Genomic DNA, 12,398 nt, shown 5'->3' with positions numbered 1-12,398 from the left:
GGCAGAAGTTGATTTTCTTTTTTCCCTGCCCTACCGGACCCCACAGGGAATAACAGGGAAGGGGCATCAATTTTTAGTCACATCAAAAAAATACAATTTTACTTCCTCTTATCCTTTCACTCTGAGGGCATTAGAAGTATCTTAGAGTGACCATTCAACCAGGAACAGGGCCAGGAAAGCCAGAACAGACTACCTACCACAGGACACCTGGTCTCCTCCTAGAAGAATAGGTCAAACCAGGAGAAACTCTGCCGGGCCCTAAAACACCACGGTGTCCTGCGAATCTTGTGTGACTTGTTTAAAAACCAGATCCACTCCTGGGACCTGGTCTTAGATCAGAAGGCGGTATTTTTCATGGATGGAGACAAATCTAGACTAAGAAGGATGAGGTCTCCGGTCGGTTGAGCATGTAGTACATGCCAGGCAGTCAACCAGGAGCGTCTAATCAGATTCTCGAACAGCCGAGGGTGGCAGCCAGGAGGCCAGACCCCAGGTGCAGCTGTCCCTTCCCTCCCCCCAGGCCTTTTAGCTCAGCCTTAGCACCTAACACCAGGGAATCTGTCACTCAAAAGGCAGGTGGAGGGTCTGAATAGTCCCCTTTTTTTCTGGGTCTACTTTGTGTCCCATATTATACGTTATTATTGTAGTCTTAATAGCTCTGCAAGGAAGATGCTATCCTCCACATTTTTCCGATAAGAAATCTGAAGCTCAAAACAGCTTAGGACCTTTCTTCCAAGCTGTATAGCTAGTAAGTCTTACAAAGCCAGATTTCAAACCCAGGTTGGCCTGGTTCTGTAAAGCCTGTGCTCTGTTCTGGGCCAGTCCAGCCCCGGGACTCAGAGTTAGTACCAGCAGACCTGTGGCCTGCCCATCTAGCTCCCACCTCTGCAGCCGGGGAGGGACAGGATTAGGCGTTCACCCCAGCAGGCATTGCTGGCTGCGGAGGGCCTTGAAAGGCAGCAGAACAGGCTCGCCCTCAAGCCCCGTGTCCAGGAGCCTATCTACAAGGACTTGCATTTCACGGGCCCCCGTGGTAGCCCCAGAGAAGGAAGAAAGTCTTTACTTATGCCAGAGAACTTCCGGTGGGTGGGGATGGAGGGGATTAGGTTTAGGACCTCACCCTGCAGCTCTCTCTCAGAAACCATCCTCGGGACAAGGGTCAGGGCTCAGGCTGTGCAGGGAGCAGATACCATCGTGAACACATCACCACCACCGAGGGTTTAGACACACCGGACTGAAAACGCTCTCCCTGGCTTCAACACTCCCCACATCCACAACACAAGGCCTGGCATATAGTGGGCTCTCCAAGCATGTCAGCTCTCCTGGGGTCTGTGTACTGCAGAAAATATTTTCATCGCATGCCTAACCAAGGGCTGTCGGGAGGCCCAGTCTCTGCAGGACAGTGGGCTTCTGCCCGCTGACCTGAGGATGCTTTTCCAGTAACAGCTGGCACACTGATCAGAGGCTTTTCGGCTCTTCAGAATAACCATCTAGAGAGTTCGGATGGAGCCTAGTGCTGTGAGCAGACGGAAGGAGGAACTCTGGCACAGGAACAGACTTAAGAAGAGTCCTTTCTCGATGTCACTCAGGGCCCCAAAACGGGGAAGGCCAGGGTCCATCTGTAGCTGCTCCTTCAGACCCAACAAAGGAAGGGAGCGCTGGGCCCCGGGTAGGGGCGGTCCTGCTTGATGGCAACATGCTTGGTGTGTTGGAGCGCGCATGTGGTCTCCTTCGTGCCTGATCGAAAGTGACCCTGCCCAGGGCCCTGGCCCCGGCCTGTGGCTCAGAGCACCAGGCTCGAGCTTCTGGCCCTGGGCGCTGTGTATTCGTTGGTTCTCTCTCACGTTAGCCTTCGTCCTGCATTTCCAGCTGTTAGTCCCGTCCGAGGTCACCACCGTGTACCCCGCCCCGGGCGTGGCCCGGGTGTGCAGAGTGCGACCGGGCCACCCGCAACCTGCTGCGAGGCGGGGCGGGAGGGGCATGTGGGGAGGGCGCCCTTGGACGAGGCACACGGGCGCGCCGTCCTCGCGGGGACGAGGAGGCCGGCAGCCAGCCGAGGGACCCCCGGCCAAGGCGCAGGGTCTGGGAACCAGCGGGTGACCCCCCAGCAGCCCCGCTCACGGCGCCCTCCCGCTTGTGTCTCGCAGGTCTCGGATCCGCAGAGAACTGTTCATTGAGGAGATTCAGGCGGGGAGCCAGGGCCAGGCCGGGGCCAGCGACTCCCCGTCGGCCCGAAGCAGCCGGGCGGCGCCCAGCTCGGAGGGCGACAGCTGCGACGGCGTCGAAGCCGCCGAGGGCCCGGGCGCCGTGGACGCCGAGGAGCCGGGCGGCCCCGCGGCCGCCGCCAAGTCTCAGGGAGGGCCGGCCGAGGCCCCGGAGGAGCGGGAGGAGGCGCCGAGGCCGGCGGAGAAGGCGCAGCCGCCGCCCTCGGGGGCCCCGGCCCCGGACGACGCCGACGACGAGGGCCGGCCCCGGGCGCCCCCGCCGCCGCCGCCGCCGCCGCCGCCGCCACCGCCGCCCGAGGGCCCCGCCGACGGCCCGGGGTCCGTGCCAAACCCCGCCATCGCCGCCGCCGCCGCCGCCGCCCCCGCGGCCGGGGAGGACGCCGCTACCTCAGCCGCCCCGCCGGCGGAGGGCCCCTGCCGGGCCCGGGACGGCGCCGACAGGAGTTCCGCTTTGCCAAGCACCAGCGCGCCGGCGGCCGCCCGCAGGGCCAGCTCGCTGCAGAGCCTCTTCGGCCTCCCGGAGGCCGCGGGCGCCAGGGACTCGCGAGACAACCCCTTGAGGAAGAAGAAGGCCGCGAACTTGAACAGCATAATCCACCGCCTGGAGAAGGCCGCCAGCCGGGAGGAGCCCATCGAATGGGAGTTCTGAGAGGGCGCCGCCCGCCGAGCCGGGCCGGGCGGGGCCGAGCGGGGCCGAGCGGGGCCGAGCTGGGCCGAGCTGGGCCGAGCTGGGCCGGGCCGAGCCGAGTCTGGCCGAGCTGGGCCAAGCCGAGCCGGGCCGAGCCGAGCCGGGCCGAGCCGAGCCTCGTCTCCCCGAGCCGCGTCTCGCCGAGCCGGGCCGAATCTGGCCGAGCTGGGCCGAGCCGGGTAGAGCCGAGTCTGGCCGAGCCGGGCCGAGTCTGGCCGAGCTGGGCCGAACTGGGCCAAGCCGAGCCGAGCCTGGCCGAGCCGCGCCGGGCTGGGCTGGGCCGGGCCGGGTCGGGCCGCGACGGGCCGGGCCGGGCAGAGGGGCGGGCGCCGACTCCGCGGCCTGGACCGTGTTGCGCACTTACCGCCCTGCGGGCCACAGGGCAAAATCGCCATAGGCCAAGGTGCATATAGAAAACAAAGGAGCATTAAGCCCAATCTATGTCGTGTTTTCAAGGAAGAAAACGGAAATGTGTAGTCGAGCTTTTTTGTACCCTGAAGTGTTTTTTTTATTGCCCTAAGTGATTTCCACAGGTTCTGGAATAACTCTTACAGCTTTGCCTTGCGCCCTCCTCTTTCGTGTGGGCTTTAAAAAAAAAAAAAAATCAAACCCACATATTAAAAGGGGGCTTTTTATCTGCCATCTAATGGCTTCAGAGCGATAATACACTATTATCTTCTTAAACCAGGAAAAAAAAGGGGGGGGAGGGGGGATTTTTCAGAAAAATTAAAAAAGAACGTTTTTGTAGCTGTTCAGTTGCCACTAAGAGATTGCACAGTCAAACCGACTCTAAACACACTAGTTTGGATTCCTAAATATTTTCAAGTAAAGAATCTTCTCGTTTGAGACTTTGAATTAAAATAAAACACATTTACTCCACATATTTTTTAACAGAAAGAGAAGTCACATCAGGAAACGATCTGATTTTGTGGTAGCTGAGGTAGTGTTTTCTCGTACGTGCATAGAATCCTGACATGTAGTGCACAGTGATCCATAGCTTTAACTGACCCCTGGGCTTTTGCCGGCCAGGGTCTGTTTAATACACTCCATTCTAGGCCAAATCAGGACAAAAAGAAAAGATCCGAATCTAGGTATTTTATAATCTGCTTTTTAACCTCTAACCGCAGAGCACGCTGATCAGACCTCATATCTCGGAGGTTTAGGAGACAAGTTAGAACTGTAGCATGTCCCCGTTCATTCTGTTTAATTTATGGTGTCTACGTCTGTGTTAGCGCGTCGGCACGCGTGCGAGCGTGGAAAGCACGGAGGAAAGAGTCGGGGGCCGCAGGGGCCCGGCCGGCGTGGGCAGCAGGCTTTCCTTGGCACAGAAGGCAGCACACCGCACAGCACTCTCCCGGGCTCCCGGGCGCCTGATGGACTGAGCCCCACCAGGGGCCGCCGCTCCCCGGGCCTGGGCAGGGCTCTCGCGCACGCGCACTCTCTCTCCCCCGCCCCCACCCCACCCCACCCGCTCTTCCCACCACAAGCACTGAGGACTGTTGACGTCGTGGGAAGCTTCCTTCCCTGCAGAAGAGAGAAGTGGCAGTCTGGGCTCTGCTCCCACCCCTGTAGAGACGGCCCGCACTCACACCAAAACGTTGTCGCTCTTCACTTCCAGACCAGACCTTCCATCGGCCCCTCCCTTCACTCTGCCTCTTGGAACAGTCCTTTTATGCACAGTCTAGGGCAGTCTAAGTACAAATCAGAAGTCTAACTTGTCTCGGATTCCTCCTGTTGTCTATGTGTATATGCGTGAGAATAGAGGCGGATGAGAGTGTGCGTGTGTGCGTGTGTGCAATTTTATACGTCTGTGTATTTTCTTAAGTACCTGTGCACACATAGAGTGCATTACTGCCACCTTTTTTCAATAAGCTGTTTTATCAGTTATGGCTTCTACAAGTTTGCTAATTTAGACTCCTTTATTGCCATATCTTTAAACTAACAATAGATGATTTCGGTATATATATATATTTTTTTTTGCTTATTTATAGGTGCTGTATTTTATTATCTGATTGTTAGGAAGGGATGAAAGGGGCAAATATTCTTAGAGGGATAGACTGCCGGCAGTATTGGGTATAATTTACAAGATGTAGTTGTCCTACTGTATATTACTGATTGAAAACTTTTTGACCGTATTGTGTATCATTGGAACCTTTGTCTTAGGTCAACATCTTTGGATGGCATTTTAATGGTGCATTCATTATTTCTTAAGTTTAATTAATATTACCTTTTTTGATTTGGGGGGGTGGGAGGGAGTTATAATTTTCAAGGTATGCTCCCACTATTACACCTGAGTGTGCTTGTATTAATTAACTTTGTAGGACTTTGACTGTAAGATGTGAAACCACATTTCTTGCATGATGTTTTAGGAATTATGTAGTTCATTTACAGTCTTTTAACCTGCAACCGCAGCACTTAGTTCAAGTTTTCACAAATTTAAGAGTCACTACACTAAAGACAATGCCTTTTCATGAATAAGAAGTTTTCAGAAGGCTCTAGGAGGCTGGGAGGCAGGCTGTTTGTCTTTGGATGGTCGTTTCATCTCTGAACTTGATACCTGGTTCAGTGAGAAGAGAATTCAAAATGGAGGAGCTTAAGGGGAAGCAGATTACCATCTGGCTCGATGCAGGTGCGTTAAGAAGAGCGAGTTTGCGTTAGTGACCCCCTAGGACAGTGAGTAGCGGAGCCCCTGACAGTACTGTGGTGTCCTCTCCACGAAAACCTCGAGGGAATTTTGTCATCGTGTGTGATCAATCTCTGAATATCTGATTTTTTCATTAGAATGAAAACCAGGGAGTTAACCGAAATACTAGGGTAGTGTTTTAGTTTTAAAGGCATGACTGTTATTTACAAAGGTGTTCAACCCGAGGAAATTGAGAAAGTATAAATAAGTGTGTCCATTCTAGTGGCCAAATGGAAACAGTAAAACAGCCACTCGGGCTCTTCAAAGCGGTTTAGTCCTTTCTGTTGGGTTTTGTTGGTTGGTTTGTGTTTTGTTTCGTTTTGTTTTGTTTTCTTAACTAGGTTATCGTTGATTTCCACTCTACCTTTTTTTGCCAGACTTCCATCTGGGTGCTCGATACAATCAGTTGGTTAAAGTTTGCTTGCGGTTCTGTGTTTGTATTTTTTTTTCCTCTATTTATTTTTTTCAGTTGTGACCCCAACCGTATGATCTTTTGTGTCAAGCTTTCACTGTCTGTAATACTTTTAAGAGCTGCCACTAAATAACAGAAACCTTTCAGGGGGTCGGGGGAGCATCCCCCCTCCTTGTCACACCTCTCAGTTCGAGTCTAAGGGTTGATCTTTCATCTTGATAAGCAATATTCAAGTGCCTTGAACAGCATCCTCTCCGGGGGGCTTACCTTCAGCTGGCTGGCATTCCAAGCAGTCGCTCCCACAGGCAGCCGACCCCCTCCCCTCTCTGCTCCATCAGTTTAAAAAGCTGATTTGTACCTCTCCCCTGGGGAAAACGGTTCCGTATAAAACACTAACACTTAATTACAAGCTCCATTATACCATTTTAAATGGCTCCTTTTTGTTAATTGGAGGGAGTGTTCATGACTTAAGGTTTTTGCCATTACTTAGCTGGCTAAGTGGAGGCCCGGTATAAAATCAGTGTTCACATCCAGCCTCTCGACCCTGGGCTCCCACCCATACTCCCCTGTGGGGTACCTGAGGTGGAAGGGGTGTGGGTTCTGTCCCAGACCTGGGCCCGCCCGCTTCCACCGCCTGGCTCCCAGGTGACCGCCAACCTTGAACTTCGGGATCAGTCGGATGTCTGTGATTTCTGTCCGCCAGTCAGGCCGCCCTTTAGAAAGGATTATCCCAGCCAGCTGGCTCAACTCAATTATTCTCAGAGCTGACCTGTGTGTAACAGCACCCAGACCTGAGGTAGCTCGTGAGCAGCAGACCGTCCCGGGACGCAGGCTTCCAGAAGTCTCCAGGAAATACCAGGCTCTTGACTCCTATGACTACTCTTAAACCACAGCCACAATGTCTATGAGAGGGACTGAGGCAAAAAGGTGACAGTTGTGGGCTCCCTGCCCCGTGTCCTGGCTTTCGGCATCTTTGTTTTCTCCCCATTTAAAAACCATCCTGTCCGATGCGGACATTCGGGTCCGCTGGCTAGTGGTCCAGACTCATAGAGCTACAGGGTTGAGGGTTTCTCTGTGCTCTCTGTGGCTGTGAGAGACCCTCCTCGTGGACCCGCAGCCCCCGGCCCAGCCGGCCGGCTCTAGGAGGAAGGAAACCCCTGGTCTCCCTCCGTGGCCCGAGCCCTGTCAGTCGTGGGGCTGTGAGGAAACCAAGCAGAAGGCAGGTTGTCCTCTAATCGGAGGGAAAGCTGTGGCGTGGGCTCGTGGCCCTGAGATCATGCCCCAGTCTCTGTCTCACACGCACGACTCAGTCCACAGGCGGGTACCTTCCCAGCAGGTGGACTGGGTTTCTTTGTACCTGCAGAACTCCTGCCCTCTCTCGCAGCAGTGATCAATGAACTCGATTGACGTTCTATGCAATGTTTCTCCTCCTCACATCTCAGAAAAACAAACCTCACTGAAGAGAACAGAGGACCCGGGGTGCGGGGAGTAGATCACACCCTTCGGGGATGCGCACCGCGGGAAGCGGTGTTCATGACTTACTCCATCTTGAGCTGGGGGGCAACAGCCATTGCCTTAAATGCACTAGGACAGGCGCCTCTCGACAGGCCTAAAGACAAGAGTCTGCCCTTAGCCATCGCAAGCCCCCTCTGTGGGGAGCCAGCAAGCCAGCCGCGTGGGGGGATGGGAGCAAGGCGAGGTTCGGGCCTGCGCGGCCCGCGGGGCGGGCTGTTGGCCGCGTTCCTTCAGGCAGGCCGTGTCCTTCCCTCCCCGAGATGTCGTCCCTGTCCGCACACTCCTCTGACCCCTTCTACCTCACTAACCTGTGCTCCCACTTGGCGTTACTCCCTTCAGAACCGCGAGGCACGGGGCAGGAGGGGGGGGGGCGAAAGTGCTAGAATCGTGGCGTTCGTGAATGTGTCTGGGCCTGGTGGGCAGGCCTCCTTCCCTCTCCTCTCTTGTGAGCACAACACAGACAGACAGCTGTGCTGCTCGAGGCACGTGGATTCTTCTCTCGACTTCACCTGTTCCTGACACACTGGCAGCCGTCTCCTTGGCAGGCGGGGGCGGTCTCAGGCCTCAGAGGGCCCCGCGCTGGCCGGCCTTCGCTTTCTGCCCGTTCCCGCTCAGCTGTCAGGATGTGTCAGAGCCGTTCCCCTTGCCCTGGGCTGCCCCTGGCTGGCCATGTGAGGACACAGCCCCGGGGTTCCTCCCTGGCATTGGGGAACTCTGTCCTTACTTGTCCCTGGCACAGGGAAGTGACTTCGGCTCCGCTGTGAGGTGTCCTTTGGAAGCGTCTCGAGGACAGGACAGGAAAGGGTGTTCTCCCGTCTGCAAACCCAGTCTTCAATCACAAGACTCTTCCCGAAAGAGCGTACCGATTTCTACGCAGTGCAGAAAAGCCCAGCTCCCAGAGCGGCTGCTTAGACATGGCTCCACACTCTCTGGTGGCCAGTGTGTCCTCCTGATGGGAAAGATTTAGAAGCGGAAGCCTAAGGATCTGTGTCATCGTCAGGCACTTGGGCATTTGTCAGAAAAAGCCCACAGTTAGAAACCCCCACCCCGGTGCTTTTGTGGTTTCATGTGGGCCTTGGTGGCAACAGGGGGAGGCTTCATGACCCCTAAGGCAGAGCTCCCGCCCCAAGTGGCAATATGGCGGCCCGGGGCCTCCAGCAGAGTTCCGTTTCCGGGTCTGGCCTGCACACTCGCGGAGACAGAGGTCCAGTTTAGCAACATGTATTTCCATTCCCACCGGTTTCTGCCTTTTTGTAGACAAAAATAACCAGGAAACAAGTTCCCAAGGAAAGTTCCAGAAAGATCCAGTCTGTAAACCCTTAGAGGTGTGCTGAAAGCAGAGGCCCGAGCCCCCGGAGTGAATGAGGAAGGCAGAGGAGGGGCATGGAGGGCAGAGAGCTGGGCAGGACATGAGCCCGCACCCGAGTTCCCTGCCCCGTCCTCGCCAGGGAAGGAGGAGATGCAGCTGCCCAGTCTCTCCCACTGGCGGGACCTGCCCGCACCTGCCCAGGCCTTGCGGCCATCCTTCCTCCTCCTCCCCTCCAAAGATGCTGTGACCACACTGTCGGTGGTATCTCCATTCTAATTTTTGCATGAAGTGACATTTAGCTTTAACAAGACATTTCCAAAGCGCCTAGTCTCCTCCGGAATGCTAACTTTAAAAGTTGGGCATTGTAGGCGAAGAATCCTAAAAAAGGCTAGCGAGAGAAAGGCATTAGGCTATGCATAAATGTGCACTTCCCCATCCCCCTGTTAAAAGCCTTTGAAAATAACTTTGAGTTGCTTTCCATGGGTCTAGTTTCTCCAGTGACGTTAGGTATAGTCTGTGTTCCTGTCATTTCCTTAGTGTTTAGGCTTTAATTTCTACCACAAAATATGCTATTATGCTATGTATCAAGCTTTCTGTGATCAGAAAGGAAAGGTGCCTTATATCCCAATGTCACGGCTACATCCCTATGGAAAATAATCAGAAGCACAGTGTAAGGAAGCGTTAGGACTTCCACTGGTGAAACCAGACACCATTCAGCTAGATGCATTGAAAAGTGGCACGGGGCTGCTTTTGTTTGAAAGTTCCTCTCCGTTCCCATTTTTTCCATCTTTTTCTTTGCTTGCTTTCTTTGCTGTCCTTTGTGTGTGTGGGTGCGTGCGCGCGCGTGTGTATAGTTTGCTTTAAACAGAAAGCACTTAAGTAGATGACTATGTGTGTAAAAAGCTCTGTGCAATAGAAATCATTTTTCTTCATTTTTAAGAGATAATGTATTGCACACCAAATGAACTCAAAGTAAGCTTTAGACCAGGACGATTCAGGTTGTGGATGGGAACTTTCACTGTAGTTCCGTTTGTTTATGAACTGAAGGGAAAACAGGCCTCCCCAGCCCCCGCCCCTCTCTCAGCCTGCCTCTTGCTGACCGCCCCCCCCAAGCTAGGTGTACAGGGCCCACAGGCCCTGGGGGGGAACCCGGCTGGGTGGCAGGGGAGGTGGGGGGCGGGGCGGGGGGGGTGACTCAGCAGCTAAGAACCCTCCCGATTGTGAGACCAGGCCATCCCTTCCAGCACTTAACCTTTCCTTGAGATGAGTTGACTGCTACTGACCTGCCAGCGTGCGTGAGGATAATTATAAAAGGATGTTTCCTTGAGAAGAAAAAGAAATTTATTTCTATCCTCTTCTATTTATTGTTAGGGTTAATCATTTAAGTTCTTATCAGGAGTGTATTGTTTTGTGTTGTTGCTATAAATGCTTTTTGCTATCACTCCGGTGGTTACTGTCTTCTGCCTCCTGCCCTCTCCCCTCCGCCACACACACACACACACACACACACACACACACACAACCCCCCCCCAAAAGAACCGAAGGGTCTGGGGATTTGACTGGGGGGCAGAGGAGGCTTCTCCGGCAGAATCAGACACCTGTCTCCAGGGTAGCCGCTCAAAAGCTGGTGGTCTCCCCGGGTCTGACTTTTTAAATGAAAGAGTTGAAAAACACTCGCCTGAGGGGCTACAGAGACTTAGAAAAGCGAAGTTCAGTTCCCCCCAAAGCCTCCTAGAGCCTCTGGTAAGCCTTCTGGGTTCATGAAGTTCCAGCGAGCCCTGGTCAGAGCAGGCGCGGCTGGCCTGGGCAAGACCGTGGCTTCCAAGGGAGAGAGAGGTTTCTCGCAAGGCTCGCACTGGTTTGCTCTGTCGTGTTGGCTTTTCTTGTCGTTCTTGTGGTGGCTTCCCTTGCGTACAAAGTTGGGTCAAAACCATCTTGTGAAACAGCGGTGTTTGCGAGTCCAGCTTTGGCTTGAAGACCCTCACCGGGGAGGTCCTGGGGGAGCCCCTTTGCCCCCCTTAATGTGGTGAAGCGTGGAGGGGGGGACATCATGCTTGCTAATCAGGTGTGACGGTGAGGAGGGTCTGGCCCAGGAGGATGGGGCTCCCCCCTGACGCCAAGGTCCTGGTGGGGCCACACAGCCAACCCCGGCCTCGCTTTCCGTGCCATGACTTCTCCCCTTCTCTGAAATCGTCGGGGGTCCTGATCTTGTTCTCGTCTCTTTGAAAGAAAGCCCTCCAATGAAATCATCGCCCCCATCCCTCCGCCTGCCCCCCCCACCACCACCAAAGGGTTTTCATTTCTCTCGAATTAGTCTATGCATTTCTCTCTCTCTCTCCCTCTCTCTCTCTCTCTCCTCTCTCGAGCCGTTTTCTGCCTCTGTCCTTGAGAAAACGGGCATCTCCCGTCCCACCGAGACCCCTCAGAAAATGCTGTGCATTTTGGAGACGAGAGGATTCATGCAAAAATTCTTACAGCCTTTGAGCATAATTCGTCGGAAAATAGAAGTGGGAGGAAAAAAAAAAAAAAAGAAAAGAAAAAAGAGGAAAGGAGGGCTTCCCCGCGTCCCTTTCCGCTGAGTGAGACCTAGCTCTTTGCGATGTGCAATAACTACTTTGCCATGAGAGCGGGTAGCGCCACGCTCCTGTCCAGACTACTAACACAGCACAAGACGAGCTCGCTCGCAGAGTGGCGGACTTCTTCCGGGATACCTTTCATAAGCTCAGCGCCCCGCCCCCTGCCCCGCCCCCTGCCCCGCCCCCTGCCCCGCCCCCCCGTGTATTGTGGTGTCTTTACATTTTAGCAGTATTTTATATTTTCTGTAACGCACTAAGTCTTAGATGTTTTTAGAGCTCGTTTGTTAATACAATCACAGACTTTTTTTTTTTTAATCCTCACAGAGACCCAACTGACCAAAAACAAAAACAAAACAAAAAAAAAACAAAAAAACAACAACAAAAAAAACCAACAAAAAAAAAAGGCGTCATTTTTGTACAAATAGCTTCGAGAAGCCTCTGTTGTGTTGCTGTGACCCATCTCTGGTAACATTTTTTTTTTTTCTTGCTATTTGTTTTCGACATTAAGAGTCAAAAAAGTTGATCCAGCTGGCGTGGGGGTGGGGGAGGCACCCGTCGGCCCCTGGCATTGTCCCTTCTGTCCTTGGTTAGCCATACGATGTTTGTTCTCAGCACTGTACAACGGTCCCTATATGATATGGAGAAGCAATATCACTGTATGAAACTCACACCATGTATTATTACTCACTAGCACCCTAGGTGTGATAATTGAAGTAAATATCTTTTATACAAACACAAGAATGCGTGGGTTGTTTTTATTTAAAAGTGCCCCGGCCTGAGGAGAAGCAGCAAACACTCTCATTCTGGGTCCAAAGGGTACCCCAGGAGTCGCCATGCCGATCTGGCTGCAGAGACCAGGCGTGGGGTGGGATGCGCGGCGGGGTCTGGGCAGCGCGTGCTGCACCGCGTCTCCATCTGGGCCTGCGTCCCTGCTCTGCTTGCTGTCGTGGGCCTTACTGTTTCAGTAGCTTTTCAATGCTGACCGTCCCG

At 53.9% G+C, this 12,398-nt stretch overlaps 1 protein-coding gene across 7 annotated transcripts in view; it reads left to right on the top strand.

Moving 5' to 3' along the window:
- The window catches only part of CUX1 (cut like homeobox 1), a 352,615-nt gene that overhangs the window by 323,717 nt on the left and 16,500 nt on the right, over positions 1-12,398 (top strand). For 4 of the 7 annotated variants that reach the window (XM_045075004.1, XM_045075001.1, XM_045075000.1 and 1 more), the window contains one exon: positions 2,148-12,146. The exons of the other annotated variants lie outside the window; for them this stretch is intronic. In XM_045075004.1, coding sequence (XP_044930939.1) covers positions 2,148-2,874 — 727 coding nt within the window. In that variant the 3' untranslated portion in view covers positions 2,875-12,146. Of the gene's footprint in view, positions 1-2,147; positions 12,147-12,398 lie in introns of those variants that run through there. 7 annotated transcript variants of the gene reach the window in all.

The sequence above is a fragment of the Mustela putorius genome, unplaced genomic scaffold (genome assembly GCF_011764305.1).
Source record: "Mustela putorius furo isolate JIRA1106 unplaced genomic scaffold, ASM1176430v1.1 tig00000139_pilon_pilon_pilon, whole genome shotgun sequence".
NCBI lineage: Eukaryota > Metazoa > Chordata > Mammalia > Carnivora > Mustelidae > Mustela > Mustela putorius.
The sequence above is the reverse complement of the archived record's forward strand: the minus strand, read 5'-3'. Positions and strand labels throughout refer to the sequence as shown.